This window comes from Dendronephthya gigantea, unplaced genomic scaffold (assembly GCF_004324835.1).
Source record: "Dendronephthya gigantea isolate DGI-Jeju-01 unplaced genomic scaffold, DenGig_1.0 000006F, whole genome shotgun sequence".
NCBI classification, from domain to species: Eukaryota; Metazoa; Cnidaria; class Anthozoa; order Malacalcyonacea; family Nephtheidae; genus Dendronephthya; species Dendronephthya gigantea.
The window spans coordinates 59576-76319 of record NW_021163016.1 but is presented as its reverse complement, the minus strand read 5'-3'; the positions used below and the strand labels follow the sequence as shown (position 1 = coordinate 76319).

Here is a 16744-nt window from a genome sequence, read left to right as displayed (position 1 = left end):
TATATATACCACTCACTTATATGACTCCACCCAAGATATATTAGTATGCATTTAATAGCGGTTTGGTGATGTGGATCAATAATTAATTATTAATCTATAACCACTATATCATCAAAGACAAATCTGTTCAATATAGCAGCCAAAAAGATAGCTACAACTGAGAAATCATCTTAATTTTCGACTGAAAGGACTTCGTCGAAATTGTTCATGATCTAGACTTACAAACAATTTTTTTTTCTTGCCACAAAAAGCTTGAGACTGTAATTTGTGAAGCAACGATACCGGTCCATCACTTCCAAAACCTAAAACAAACTATCTCAAACGGATTTTTTGGTATAGTGGTGCGGTTAATTTTCTTAGCAGTTTGGGCATAGTTGTGCGACTCCGACTTTCAGGAGAGAAGCGAAAAGGGGCTCTGCCTATTTGGGAACTTATTTTGTATGAAGTTTCCTCAATACAAGATGGACGTCATGGACCTCTCAGTCTTGTTTGAGCACAATCGCAGGACTACCTCGATCGGCTGTGATCAATGATCATCCTCCTTTTGCATGGCTGAGTTAGTTTTTCTTGAAATGTGACGACTGACGGTGGCCAGTTTTAGTCGTTAGTTTGCTTTCATAAATCTGCATCACATGCAGGTCTAATAGGTGTTTAATATATTTTATATTTTATTTCTGGTAAAATAAGCTATTGTTACAGAAATAAAAAAAATCGATCGTTAGAGATTTCATGCTTGTCGTAAGCATTAATAATAGCTTGCCATCCATTAATTTTACCTACGTTTAACTCCGAAAAACTTCAATTTCTGATGGGGTAAATTTTAAGCTGCCTGCCAGGAGAATATTCGTTTGAGGTGCTCCAGGTTCAAATCCTGGGGGAGGTTGATATGTGTTACCAAGGACGCTGAATGAATATTGGTTTGTGTTGGCATTAGAGCTGATGAACAGATCACAATCACGGCTACCAAAGATTGCACTCAAGTCACGTTGACAGCTGATTGCTTTGTCATTTTGACCAACTTTGATCAAACACTTGAATGGCCGGATATTCTCTTTATTGACCAAGGAAAACAGATATGACGAGTTGGAACGTTTATACTCCCCGTAAGCTGAAACGAAATAGGAAATATATTGATTTTGGGTGATATACGAGACGTAATTTTATCAAAGACAATGTTACATGAGAAAAATTATATGAAGACTTGTTAAAGACTAGGATATATTTAACAAACTTGGAGTGACATTTAAACGAACCCAAATTTTTAGATTACAATCTCACTAAATTCCAGTCCAAGTTAAAAAAAATTCCAGGAAATTAATCTTGATTTGATGACAGAACCTTATTATGACAAAAATGGTGCTTCTTAATTGGCTGCCGACTGGTCCGGTTATTATACACTCCAAAATGTAAGAAAATTATTTTTAGTAGGTACTAAACCAAAAACAACTCGACAACAGCGAAAAATATTCACTCCAAGCGAATTCTTTTCCCTGGCGAAACAAGAGATAAAAATGTTTCGTTTTTTAGCGAAGAGAGTTTTTTCATGTGGGATACTTGCTCGGCCTGTACAAAGAAAATTTCAGATTGCGGTCTGTTGTATAGAATTCAACTATACTGAAGATCATAGCTTCAAATGTGGTATAACAACTGCCTAAGATAGACAAGAACACTTCTCGACGTTTCGACCTGAGGGCCTTCGTCAGGAGAGTTGGTATGAAAATAAAGAGGGAGAACACAGTCTTGGCACTCTCCATCCCTCTTGTTTTGATTTTTTGTTTTCTATTGGCCCACTTTTATCACGTGTTTTGCCCCAATACAAAACATGTGTTCTCGCTATTTATTTTCATACCAACTCTCCTGACGAAGACCCTCAGATCGAAACGTCGAGAAGTGTTCTTGTCTGTTTTAGGCGGTTGTTATACCACATTTGATGCTTGAAGACGCTGTCACGCTGCTCCCTAGTCATATTGGAACATATAGACTGAAGATCAGTCTGTATAGCATTGGATTAATAAGTGGTTCCTAATAAACAATGATTCATATCTAAGAGAATTGATTCAGGAAACAAGAAAATAAAAATCCTATAATGCAAATTTCATCGAGCTCAGAGACGTAAATGTTCGTTGAAGCAAGCCTCTAAAGAATTTTTATTGACCAATGTCCAGTATTTGGTGCGCGATATGTTTAGTGCAAATTATACCTGTTGACGACTTCCAACTTTGATCAGTAAAACCACCAAAGATGTTTGTCCCACATTTCACCAAGATTAAGGTTGATCCGACATCGTCACACTTTCTATGAAAATCTCTTCCTTCCCAGTCATCACATGAAGCTCGATAACAAAGGTGCCAACCAAACGTCTTGTCTCTCATCCACTCTACAAGTTGCCTAGCATGGTCAATGTTACCTTCCAAGATGGTTGATCTTTCAGACAAGGACTGTACCACAACAGGGTTAACTAAAATGATATTTATTTGTAACAAAATAAGGCTTAGTTATATGTTTTTCTGTGTTACCATTACAACTATAGTTGTTTTCATAAGATTAAGATAAGTTATTTTAACTGATCTGTCAAGCGCTAATAGAGTACAAGGTCTCATGGTATGTTTGTTTGTATTTTGAACAAAGAATGAAAAGCTAAGCCAAATTATTTCTATTAGTTATTTAAATATTGCGTAGGAATACAATAGCCACGTTTCTCGTAAAGTATAGGGGGCCCAGAACTGTCGTAACGTCAGAGCCACAGACTTAGAGCACCGACCTCTAGATGGATAGAACAGCCATTTAGAAACATTTTAGTAACCGAATCTTTTACCTTTGGTATTTCTGCAGTGCGCCAAATTTAAATGAATTGACGTGTAATATGCCAAGAAATTCTGTTAAATATATTGTCTTTCGTATTCCTAATATGAATTTCCTGTGCGGCCCAGATTTTTTCTGCAGTCGCACATTAAAAATATTATCAGTCTCATAAGGCAGTTCAACCATACAAAGCGTATATATACATTTGGACACAGTCAGTTGCCGGAACGTAGAAACAGACAAGGTAAGTAATTCGATCATCAAAGCGTTGTGCAAACAGTGGGCAACATCCAGGGTAACGGCAAATTTTAGGTGATGTACTTTTGCTATATGTATTTATAGTAAAAGTTAAAGGCTGTTATTGTTGAAGTTATACGCAAATTAGTTTATATGCAAATCACCATGTCAAAAATTTGTGCTAATGAAAAGTTTTCAAGGAATATTTGTGAAGCTTAGCTAGATTAGTGGGAATAGCTATTTAATATTACAATATACAGGGTCTAAAGCGAAACTCACAACAACGCAGTTATTACAATAATAAGAAGAAATTCTAGTATTAAGTAGTAGCTATTATATACACATACCAATTTTTCCTAAGTTGTTTAAGTTCAAATTCTCCATAATATCTTTGGTTGGTTTTGGAAGATATTCAAGAAGGCCATCGTGGACTGGCTTCATAAAGTCTGTTCGTTCATTCTCAATGCTTCCAGCTTTTTCCTCAATCTCGTGTTTGAGAGAAAGGAGTTCCTCGTCGCTTCCACTGCAAAGAATATTGCTGGTAAAATCCAACAAACTTTTTGCTTTTTCGAAATGGGCTCTCACGTCGGTTTGTTGTTTCAAGAGAAGCTCTTTAGCTTCCCTGTATTTTATCTCAACTTGGTCAAGCAAGGCTGTCGTTTCTTTCTCGAGTTTCTTGGTGAACGCATTCAGGATATTCTGTTGCTGCTGCTTGATGGCGTCTCTTGCTTTTGTAGCGTTTTTCTTCAGGGTCACCATTGCCTCCTCAATCTTACGATTACTCTCGGCTGCGCCGTTCTTTCGCTTCTCAAATATACCGGAAAATGCGTTTAACGCTTCTTTGCGTTGTACAACAACCTCTGCCAAAGGAAACCATGCATGTTCGGGCCGAGTGTGATTAAGATCCATGCAGTATCGACAAACAAGGACTTCGCATGTTTCACAGTAAAACTTCAGAACTTTGTCGTGTTTCTCACAACGAGGTTTGGCTTTCGCCTTCGCTCGGTTTTCTGGTTTAGATAGTTCTTCCAACGTCAAAAGGACATGATCCTCAAAGTCAGGCCAGTTGTTGTGGACATCCAGACATTTATGACACAGATATTTCTCACACGATATGCATCTGCTCGCCGCAGGAGCGTTCGCTTTACACGACTGGCATTCTACATGAGAGACTTGTTGCTGTATGCTGAGCAATTCCAACAGGTTGTTAATAAAGTGGTTTGCTGGCATTTTCTCGCCAATATTTTCCCCTTCTTTGACTGAAAACTCCGTGCGGCATAATGGACAGTCAAAGATTTCTGGTACTTTCTCTTCAGCTTCAACAGCCTTCTCGCGCTGAACGGCGACATAATTCTCCAAGCAGTGTTTACAAAATGAATGGTAGCATGACAATGTCCGTGGCTGAGTTAATGTCTCCATACAAACAGAACACTCTAACAGTGTTTCCATTTGCTTTACAGTAGCAGAATCTGGTGCACTAGCCATACTGCTTTAGACTTTCGATCAAGGCTTTCGTTTTGTCACCCCACAATTCTCGACAAACCGTGTTTATCATGAGGTTATCTGCTCATTCACATGGGAGGAATTTACATTTTACGCGTGCTCGGCGACTGATGCCTTTGTAATGCAACACCCCTTAATATTTGCTATTTTATTGGCTAATTCATGAGATTTCACATCCTCTTCTGTCTTAAAATTAAAGAGATCGTAATTTAAACGATTGTTCTGTTGCGTTGCATGATAAACAATTGTTCTGTTGCGATGCATAAGTATAATTTCTGCTGTACATTGCTCATCTTTTACTGCCAGAATTTCTTGGAAGAGACTTGCTCGAACATAAACAAATAAAACAATTCAACCCTTCATTCTTTTAACATACTTGACCTTTTAGCTGAAATATTGGCTTTTCACTAATTAAGGCGCTGTTTATACGATATCCGGTACCAGCTTTCGGGTACCAGCAGTTTATATGATAAAATTGCAAGCAGATTGTGGTGGGCGATACTGGGATTTTATGATTCGATACGATATCGATATTTTTTTATCGATATTTTCGATACGATACCGATATCGATACTGGCACTTTTCACCTAATTTATGCAGATCGTGGTCTTCCTCGCAGCCTCCCGTTCGCGGGTTCCCCGTCGATCTCAATCGGTGGGCAGCGTGAAGAATGCTTAATAGGTCTGAAATACTCCATGTAATCCTCACGTAACCTAATATCGAAATCATCGATACTGAAAAATAGTATCGATACCAAGAACCAAATTCTTAGTATCGAAAGTATCGATATTTTAAAGAAATATCGCCAACCACTACAAGCAGATAGGATGCGATAGTGTTTGTTTTAAGAAATGTTCCGTTCGCTATTGCGTATGCGTCGAAAAGTTAACCCTGAAGGCGAAGACAAAGTGCTATAAACATAGATAAAAGTTTTCCCTACCCCCAGAGTCACCCTACCAGCTAAAGCGGTTAAAACCTTTTGATATAAGGTGTCCCTGGTATCCGAGATTATTGCTGCGAGCGAAGCGAGCAGCCCTATATTCTTGACGGGCATCTCGATTTCAGCGATTTTTGTTTAAGTGGTCTTTGTGAACGGACGTGTTTATTTCAGCCTAGTTGGAAATCTCATTTTATCGCCTCTTCGTTTGTGATTATACGATTAATGCATAATGTCATCTCCAGTAAACAATCTACGCCTTGCTTGGAACGGTGACTACGAATCCTTGAAGTATTTCGTAAGTCAAGATCTAAATATTGACGGTGTGTGGGAGCAGGCCAGGCGGCGACCAGAAAGTATTTAAATCGAACAATATTTTAATCAAATGGAGAAGGAGCAAGAACCTACTACATCTCGAAGGAGCAGAGGCGGATGCAATTACGAAGCTTCTTTGCTCTATGCTCAGTCAAAGTCTCGCTGAAAATGTCGCTGTAAACGACTTCGAGAATGATGTGGTTGTCGTAAACGACTCAGCTAACTCAAGCGAAACTGATACTCAGCAAGGCCGTGTTCACAAAAGTAATGCTAACAGCTTGGATACTGAAGCGCTTATGGCCGGACAGGCTATCAATACCGAAGCCATTCGTGCACTATCTGATTCTCTGGTACATATAACCGAAGTTCTTACAAACCTTCAAGAAAATATAGATAAAAATCAGAAAAACGATGGAAATCCGCTTAATTATATGCAAAAAGGTATTGCTACTGCAGAAGAAGAGATAAATAATGAGCAGAATACAATTGAAGTTAACGAAGTGTGCGAAGCAAGTCATCTTAATGCAAGCAGGAACATTATTCAGCAAAATAACACAGTAATCAGTCAAGCGCCTAATCATTTAGATAAATTTAAAACCCCCAAACATCTGGTTCCCTGCCCTTTTGTACGTAGGAAGGGCTTTTGCCTTAAAGGCAATAATTGTGATTTCCTCCATACCCAAGGCAATGACCCTACAATCAGACGTCATCCTCAAAATACGGAAAACCATGCCTCTTCATTACAACCTCAAAAACCCAATTTTAATTGGCCCCCTTTTCCTCTCAATTTTCGTCATTTTCCCCCGTTCCAGTCAGTTCATTACCCCCCTTTCCTGCCCCCTTCGTATCCACTATTATCCCCATACCAACCTCCACTTCCATACCTACCACCACCTCTGGCGTCGATCCCAATGACACCTCCAAGACGCTAAGACAAGACCCCCACCCGCTGGTTCAGAAGGGTGTTTATTACTCCTCCAAGACATTTTTAGCAGGAAATGAACTAGATGATGATGATGCACCCTCTAGTGAAATGGTGAACTCAATTCCAGTCCGAATCTCTTCGCATAGACCCACTACAAAACTGAGATATAATGCTCAAAAATATCGTTGTAATCTAGTGCCAATTTCTTTAACGAAAAGTAACTTAGTTATGCCACCTAGCACCTACTCAGTTCCATCTATACTCCTAACCAATGCATGTCATGTGACAAATAAAATTACAGAACTTTCTGGAATCGCTGCTGTCAATAACCCATCTCTGGTCATAATTACAGAATCCTGGCTGAACTCAAATATTCCGGATGCTGCTATAGAAATTAGTGAGAAGTTCAACGCATATCGACGAGACCGCCCTACCCCTGGTGGCGGTGTCTTAGCCTATGTGCACCATCAAATGCCTACTACCCGTCTTACAAATCTTGAAGTGGAAGATAAAGAAGTCTTATGGCTCCTGCTTAAACCGCCTAGAACTCCCAGGCCTTATAGTGCCATAATAGTTATTAGTGTATACTACCCACCAGGTCAGACGATGGAAGATGAAAGAGCAATGCTCGAGTATATCACAAATGGACTTGATGAAATTCTGAAGGACCATCCTTCAGCAGGTATAATCATCGCCGGAGATTTTAACAAAATGAAACTGAATCTAGTATGTAGGCGCTTTAACCTTTGCAAAGTTGTACGAGCTCCTACTAGGGGCAGAAATATTTTAGATCAAATCCTTACTAATATGTCAGAATTTTACAATGACATCCAACATCTCCCGCCGATTGGCCGCTCGGACCATCAGTGTCTCTTACTCACCCCAAAGCTGAAAGAAAAAGTGAAGGCGATTTCCCGAAAAGTACGCCTGACAAAATGTAGTAACTTAATCGATCTGAGTGTCCATCTGAACAGGCAAAGCTGGGAAATGGTTTATGATGCTGATGAGATTGACGATAAAGTTTCGAAATTCACAAGTATGATCACGCGTATTCTTGATAAAACGCTGCCCAAACGTACTGTACGTTTTCATCCTTCAGATAAACCTTGGATGACCCCGCGTATAAAGCAAGAAATAAAGGCCAGACAAAAAGCGTTTACGTCAGGGAACAGATCAAGATACCAATTATTATGTGACAAAGTTTCTTCACTTATATCTAGTGCTAAGAAAACGTATTATCAATCGAAAGCGGAAGATACACGTGTAACAAGCCCAGCAAAGTGGTATAAAATTATATATGAACTTGTGGCTGCTAATGATTGTAACTTCCAATCTTCAGCAGCCCCCACAGATGACCTAGCTGAACGCTTACAACAAAGTTTTACCAAGCCTTGGCAGAGCACCACTCCTAATGAAAAACCAAAACTAGAGGAAATTGAACATTTACTCAAAGATACCAAGCCGCTGTTACCTTCGATTGGACAAATTAAGGCAATTCTCAAACACCTAAACCCTAAGAAAGCAAGCGGTTCGGACGACATTCCTGCATGGCTACTGAAACGTTACAGTGAAGAGCTTGCCCCTATTATTCATAATATCATCTGCTCTAGCATTTCCCAGTCCAAATACCCGACTCTCTATAAGCACGCATTGGTCACCCCTGTGCCCAAAGTATACCCCCCGAATGATATTGACAATGATTTCCGGCAAATCTCTGTATTACCGCAAATGGCAAAAATCTTGGAAACCATACAACTTAAACTGAATAAAAATGACCTTAACATCAAAGATAATCAACATGCATTTACAAAAGGAAGATCAACAGTATCTGCGTTAGCGAGTATTATCCAAAATTGGTACAATAAGACCGAAAATTCACGGGATGGAAGAATGGGAATTCATGCCTTATTTATTGATTTTCGTAAAGCTTTCGATATGGTTGACCATGGCTTGCTCCTAAGAAAATTAGCTGAAATGAATGTATCTAAATGCTTTTGGTTATGGACGAAGAGTTTCTTAGAAGGAAGAAGCCAGCGAGTAAAAATAGGTGCGAGTTTATCATCTATTAGGTCCTGTCCTTCTGGAGTCCCCCAGGGCTCTGTCATCTCACCAACAATGTTTAATGTCTATGTTAACGATCTTGAAGATTGCATTCCCAACCATTTGCAGATTAATACATACAAATATGCAGATGATTGCACTCAGGATGAGGCAATCTCATATTGCTCCACTGGCAACATGCAAACGGTGTTAGATGCAACGAATGACTGGGCACTTAGAAACAAGATGGAACTTAATATAAAAAAGACTAAAGATATGTGGATTTGCTTCAAAGAAGGAATTCCTGCACCACCTTCACTTATGATTGGTAATGATACAATTGAAAGAGTAAAAACGTTCAAGCTGCTGGGCCTTTGGTGTAACGATACCCTTAAATGGAACACACACGTTGAAGAAATTACTAAAAAGGCAAACAAACGTTTATTCCACCTCCGGGAATGCCGCCGAGCAAACCTACCGACGGAAGTAGGTTTAACTTGTTACTTCACGAAAATTAGGCCGGTTTTGGAATATGCAGCCCCAATTTGGAGTGGTTTACCACAATATTTAATAGATGAGGTGGAGAACATTCAAACTCGAAGTCTAAAAATACTTGCTCTGCCGTCTGATTCATTTCAGTCTCTTGAACAGCGTCGTGACATGCTCGCCATACGTGAATACAAGAAAATTATGGATAATGAAACGCACCCTTGCAGGAAATACATACCAGATATTGTGACGACAACATATAATCTAAGAACTCCAAGAACTCTACCGCAGTTCTTCTCTCATACCAATAGGCATAAACTTTCGTTTATTCCAAGGACTAATGCACTATTATAGACATAATTTTAAAATCGTAAATTTATTATATTTGTATATATACATACATTTTAATCATATTTAGTAATTGTAAATCCATTGTAATTTTATACCTAAGATGGATAAATAAATTATTATTATTATTATTGTTTGTCAGGATGATTTTTTGAGCACACGTACCATAGACACATAGAACGGCGGTTTCATCCTATGCAAATGCGCGATACTTCATATTCGCACTTACGTAACTTATGTGCGATCTCAACTCGGGGAGAATTCTCTTCTTCAGCATAACCGCGATAAAATATTGCATACGTTCATCATAATATAAACAAGTTTAAGTTTTTTGACACGCAATATTGCCATTACTATCCTGAAGACTACCCAAGAAATGGTTGGGGAAGGAAAAGGTACTACGTGTATTTACTCGCAGCAGTTTCACTTACAATTTGTAATTCTAGTATAAACAGCGCCTAAAACTGCAATATGGCGTGCATTACAACACTTGTCGCTACGCTGAAATTACGCTCCCGCCGAAATTTGTTATAAAATCTCTCAAATTTTATAGTTGCTGGTTCTCGTTAGTTGAGACTGTATTTATTAATAAAGCTCATTACAAGTCTGATCACTACTTTCCTCGAAATTTGCCAACTAACTCGTACTAAAAAGCCCGGCGACTACGAGTGTTGGCTGATGGCGTAAGCAAACAACGCGCGAGAATGACGAGTCACTAGTCGCTGCTAAAGCTCCCTATTGATAAATCTTGTGCAGTTGTACTCGCAGCCACTAAACTTACAGTTAACCATATCAGAACTTTAGAGTCGAGATGGAGAATTGTGATCAGTGAACTCTGATTGCCGAAAAGTTTGCGAATTACGTGCCCGTCCACACGTATTCGGGCTCGTTTGTATCTGCAAACATTTTGTTACGTCCACGCGTGTCCGAAATAAACTTTTGAAAACACTCACAAAGGTAGACACTTTTCAAGCGTACTTTTTTGAGGAGTATTTGAATTTAAGGTATTAGGGTGATTTAGCACGAGGACGTGAACGTCAAAGACGACGTGAAAATGGCGAATAAATGGCGTGATGCGCCCAAATATGGACATGCCACGCCATTTATACTCGCCATTTTCACGTCGTCTTTGACGTTCACGTCCTCATGCTAAGTCTCCTTATTTTTAACTCCACCGCGCGATATTGACGAGTGACGTCAGCCAGCGTTCGTTTCACGGGCTGTGTCACAGGGTGATTTAGTAAACACTTACCAGTTAATTATACGTTTTTTTGTAATGCATTTGCTTTGTTACAACCAGCTGTGCAAAACGAAACATTTTCGACTCCTCCCTGTGCACCTCTTTCACGATAAAACATACTTTTTTTAAAAATTTCATGTGACTTCACTTCCCGGCTTTTTGGTGGCAATCTTTAAAATGGGGGATTGGGGATTTCCAGTCCAAAAATTTTTCAGAAGCGCACGCGTTATTCTACGCAACACTACGCCATCCTGGTGTGTACAGGAAATTGGTACCCCCATGAAAAAGTTCCTGCACACACCAAGTGGCATTGTGCTTGCGTGTGCTCGCGTATTTGGCTTGGGTTAGGTGGCGTCACACTAGAGAGTTTTAGACGTTTACGGCAAGCCGCAAACCGCGGTTTCACGTTAGCGGTTTGACATTGCCGTTGTTGCAAATTTGACATTTAGTTAGCAGTCACATACCTATACTTTATGTTAGAACGATTTAAAATTGGCATCCTGTTTCGTGTTAAATTGCTACTAGTTATTTTTAATGCTCCAATTTTTTTTTAAATCAAATGTCGTTTACACCTGGCAAAGTTGAAAAGGACCTCCATTTCAATAACCGACTATCGACTTACAATATCATGGTAAACCGTCATTATTGCCAATCGCGTTATCAGTGAATAGTGATAGCCGCTTTCTTAAAGAAAATCAGTAAACTCATTGAAAACTGGCTAGAAAATTACCACAAAGAAGATCTGGATATCCAATATGGCTTCTAGGAGTGTTTATACGTGTGAAACGAGACATAATTGCAATGACAATTCGCTGAGGTAAATGAGCTACGTGAAAATACACCTCTAGCGGCTGAAAACGCGAACCGCAAACGTCAAAAGGCAAAATTTCAAGGTCAATCTCTCGAAAGAAGAATTAGTCTAGGACCGTAAAGGACCATCGCGGTCAACATGGCATATGTGCGAAAATCCGAATCCGGGACGAAAGTCCTGAAAATGACCACACCTAGAAACGGCATAGTCGACATAGCTCTAATTCCTGAATTATCAAAGCTACAGTCTTTCTGAATGTTTACATGGTTCAGAATGGTTGCCTTTAGGGGTGGTTACTGGGGGGTGAAATTATCGCAGTTTCATATTTTACAAGAAAATGAATTTACAATTCCAGGTCAACTGCTGTCGCTGATTATGCATAAAATTACAGATTCACCTGGCAAAGTCTAATGGTTTTCCTATTTTTTAAAAATTTTTGCCATATGGTGAAAAACGTGCTTATTCTAGTATATTTATTCTTAATTTCCTAGGAAGTAACAATGTTTTGTTGCGATATGACGTATTTCATTTCACTTCCCCCCCGCCAGAACACGATGTCAGCCATATTTTGCAAATTTAATCGCAATTTTTCGCCGCCTGTCGCAATCGCCTTCCAAATATTGTACTTTAACACGATTCTAGTTGACTAAAGAATTATTCAACCAATTTTCGATGGGTTTTGAAGTAGTGCCATATAATATTTTTTCATTTTTGTGTCCTTTGACATTTATCAATTATGTCGCCATTGCAGTGTTTCGCCGCCTTTCTGCACGATAAATGCCTCTTCTTGATCCCAAGCTGTATTTTTTTCACAGCATCGATAAATAATTGTTAGTACAGTAACAGCTATCCAAAATTTAAAAGCATTTGTCCAACTTGGAAGTAAAAAACCTCCCTTCGTTTATCGGTAATGAAACAAACTTGCGACGAGTCCTCGTGGACAAAAGCACTCCCAATAAACGAGGGGAGGTTTTTTGACTTCCAAGTGGGACAAATGCTTTTAAATTTTTGATAGGTGATGTTGTACTATCCATTATTTATCGATGCGGTGAAAAAAATACAGCTGGGGATCAAGAAGTGGCATTTATCGTGCAGAAAGGCGGCGAAACATTGCAATATCGACATAAATGATAAAATGTCAATGGACACAAAAATGAAAAAATATTACATGGCACTACTTCAAAACCCATCGAAAATTGGTTCAATAATTCAGTAGTCAACTAGAATCGTGTTAAAGTACAATATTTGGAAAGCGCTTGGGACGGACGGCGAAAATCGGCGATTAAATTTGCAAAATACGGCTGACATCGTGTTCTGGCGGGGGGTTAGTGAAATGAAATACGTCATATCGCAACAAAACATTGTTACTTCCTAGGAAATGTAGAATAAATATACTAAAATAAACATGTTTTTTCATCATATAGCAAAAAATTTTTTAAATAGGAAAAAATAGACTTTGCCAGGTGAATCTGTAATTTTATGCATAATCAGCAGTTGACCTGGAATGGTAAACATTCATTTTCTTGTAAGATATGAAACTAGGATAATTTCACCCTCCAGTAACCACCCCTAAAAGCAACCATTCTGAACCATATAAATAACTCAGAAAGACTGTAGCTTGGATAATTCCGGAATTAGAGCTGTCAACGATGCCGTTTCTGGGTGTGGTCATTTTCAAGACTTTCGTCCCGGATTCACATTTTGGCACATATGCCATGTCGACCAGCATGATCATGTTACCCTAAAACAGTTGAGATAATCTGTCTTAATTAAATGAAGTGCATACAAACTCCTTTACAGGTCCTAGACTAAGTTTTCATCTCCAGAATTTTCTTACAATTTCAAAAAATGGTAGCAACTCCAGCTCAGAATAACCCCTTTTGACAATTTACTCACAATATTCCAAGATCTAAAACTCTGTGCCTGTGATAGTTTTTTCAGTAATTCCATGTGTATGTACATTGTGACCTAGCTTGTACTGTGTTAACAAGTACTGTGTTAATTAATCCGAGCTTGTAGATTGAATAGATAAGGAAAAATGGAGCTTGTGTACAATGGTGAATATTGGTAACAGCCTCAATGTTTTTCAATTATCTTTCGTCCATCTCGACGATACGGCATTTTCCATTCTGGAAAGGGTGCATAAGTTGCCACAGACATTAATGGCATCGGTTGTGTTGACCTCGTTTCCATTGAATTATTCTGAGGTCTCCCGGCCTGGTTCACTCCAGGTGGAGATCTTGTTCCGTTGGTTGAGTACTCGTGTTGTTGACGTGCTGTCTGCGTTTCTGTCTTTACCAATGTTCTTCTGGAGTCTTTGAACTCATTTTTTGCTTTGTATTCTTGCGGCGATGATGTAGCGCGTCTGGATCCTCGGAGGCCTGAGCTGGTCACCTTTACAGGCGGCGGTGGTCTCAGCGGTCGTTTTATTCTCTGTGTCAGTAATTTCCGCTGTGGCTTCTTGTAGTTCTTGGACGATTTTGCGGATGAAGCGAACCCAATGGTGAATAACGGGGTAGAACTAACCTCTTGCGAAGGCGCGGGGGGTGGCGAAATGAAGTCACTGAAATAATCTGGTTGAGTTAGCGATGGTTCTGTTTCTTCGGGGTCTTTCGGAGAATGTATCGCTTGTTTTGCAGGATGTGAAGTGGTGACGGAAGAGTTGGTCTTCGCCTTTGACGGTGGTTCTCTCTTCACCATTACAGGCTTTTGACCAGTAATGTGCGTGTCAGTCTCCACATTTTGCTGACGTTCTTTCTTTGTAGACTGTTTCATGATGATTGGGGTGTCACTTCTAGTCTTTAGGGTTGGTTCTTTCAACGAAGGCGGTTGTGTGGTGATGGGATGTTCAACTTTTGGGAGTGTTTTTTTCTTTGCAGAGTGTTGTGCGTTAGAGAGGGTACCATTTTCTGCGTTTCGAATAGGTTTCTTACCCACAATTGAAGCCTGTTGTGTGGTGATAAGAGTGTTCAACTCCACCTTTCGGGGTGGTGCTTTCTCGATAGTTGGTTGTTGCTTGTTTGGCGGTGATTCGTTCTTTAGTATTACGAATGGAAGGGAAAAAGGTGTAAATATGTATTTTTCTGGCCTGTAAATTGACCTCAAATAATCAATCTCAACTAATCAGAACAGAAATATTATTGATGCCGATTCGACTGGAAAACACCTAATCAGGATCAGACTCCTGAATCACTGAATATACACAATGATTCGATCTAGTAAACTTCGGTAAGGGGTTGTTTACAATGAAGACTTTTTAGCTAGGCCTCGGTGTTATCGCGGCTTTCATAGCTTTCCGAGCTGAATATTCGGCCCTTTAAAATCTTACTATAAAATATAGCTCCTGATTACATAATTCAATCGGAAAAATCACGGCAGAAGAAATCGCTTTAAATGCTTTTTCGTTAGTTTACACTAAATAAATATAGTTTGTAATTTAGTCCGTGATTTTCACCGTTTTAATTTCACCTATTCCGGCAAGATGTACAGTATTTGAAATTGATTTCTGTGTTCTCATAATAGGCTATAGGCCTTTTTCCTTCACAGACACTTCATTTTTTAATATATATACATCATAACTTACCGCTTCAGTCCATTTTCGTAGAGACACGAGGTTCAAATGGGCGAGCTGTGAATATATTTGATGCAAATTTAAATACATTGGAAATTGCAGTTAAGTCAGCTTCCAGAAAACAGCTATTTTGAAATAGCATAACTATATTTCTTACCAATCTCGGAATTCTCTTTCTCATTTCAACAACGTTCAAATTCATCACATTTCCATTCAATATCTAGGTAAATACACATTATTTTGCCACTAGTGCAAAACCCAAGATCCGGAGGCGGTTATTTTTTGTTCAAAAGCAGGTTAAATTGAACCCAGGGCACAGAGGAAGAATATATAATCTTTAGTTTGTGCTCGGGGTTAGCGTTAACCCTCAGTTATAAGAGAGCTTAAGATTGATACCGGTAACCGAAAGAGGAAGACATTATTATCCCATACCTAGTGTAAAAGCTGTGTTCTTGTTGGCTAAGAACAGGTTTGTTCAAACTTGAACCCACCAGGCAAACCATTGCGTACGTTTTTGAACACTTTTTCCCGAAATGGCATGATCACATAAAAAATAAACATACTTGCAGGTATGGTGAGTCTGGGATCTACGCATTTCGGGAGGCTGAAAGTTTCAGCCTACTTCGGTGCGTAAATACCGACTCACCGAACCTGCAAGTATGTTTATCATAAAACGCATTTAAAGTAAACCGGCATGCAGGTCTTCGAAGGCTAAGTTCACATTTCATGCTTCAATTTTCATGGCCAAGATTTGCCAACATCGAATTAGTAAATGACGAATACGAACTTTAGTTTGCGGTTAGCGGTTCGCTATAAACGTCAATCTTAAAGTGCCTGAAATTTATAAAAAAATTAACCCAGCTGGCTTAACCTAGTTAGGTGCATAGTATAACTTCTTAATCCTAGATTAACTTCGATTCATAATGGATGACTTAGTCTAAGGGGAGGAAACATGTACACACGAATAATTTCTTACAGTTTTGAATACGAATATTGTATAATAAGAATATAAGAATATAAGTCTTAAAAATACATTTAATCACAGGTTAACCGGCTTTTGAACAACCGGTGCCAGAGAAGTCAAACAAATTTTAAACCTCGTTTGGCCTCTCGGAAATCTCGCCAGAAGATCAGGTTAATTTGCAAATTAAAGATTAATCAATGAATCAGAATTTAATTAAGCACTTATACCTTTCCCTTTGAAACATTTCCGTCGTTCGACTTCGATTTGTTTTATATATTTCCAACGCTTTCCGTCAGGGCGCTATATATATAAGCGCCCTGCTTTCCGTATTTCAATACGTTCGTCTGCCGTCACGAATACATTCGGACGTTTATTCTTAATTAACGGTCTTTTCGCATTCGTACTGATTTCAAAATAATTTGCGCGCGCATGGCAGAGAGAATTATAACACAGAGTCTGGAACTGGTGCGCGTATTAAAAAAAGTTTTTAAGTACTTTTTGTCACCTAGTTCCATCTCTGTATCTATTGGTTACTTTTGCTAGAGTAGAGTAAATGAAGTAC

The 16744-nt window shown here is 39.0% G+C and overlaps 1 protein-coding gene across 1 annotated transcript; it reads right to left on the bottom strand.

Moving 5' to 3' along the window:
• Nucleotides 1-718: 718 nt before the first annotated feature.
• LOC114516849 (E3 ubiquitin-protein ligase TRIM33-like) lies at nucleotides 719-4642 on the bottom strand. Its single transcript, XM_028536435.1, has 3 exons — nucleotides 3387-4642; nucleotides 2201-2458; nucleotides 719-1108 (listed from the first exon to the last, which is right to left on the bottom strand). Exons 1-3 carry the CDS (start codon nucleotides 4522-4524, stop codon nucleotides 783-785), a joined length of 1722 nt encoding a protein of 573 aa, XP_028392236.1. The 5' UTR covers nucleotides 4525-4642; the 3' UTR covers nucleotides 719-782.
• Nucleotides 4643-16744: the final 12102 nt, after the last annotated feature.

Excerpts from the sequence above, each read along its gene's own strand:
- LOC114516849 (XM_028536435.1), bottom strand. The coding sequence starts at position 4,524 with ATGGCTAGTGCACCAGATTCTGCTACTGTAAAGCAAATGGAAACACTG. Across the intron at positions 2,459-3,386 it reads AAACAACTTAGGAAAAATTG|TTAACCCTGTTGTGGTACAG; the intron begins GTATGTGTATAT and ends ATATCATTTTAG. Across the intron at positions 1,109-2,200 it reads AAGTTGGAAGTCGTCAACAG|CTTACGGGGAGTATAAACGT; the intron begins GTATAATTTGCA and ends ATTTCGTTTCAG.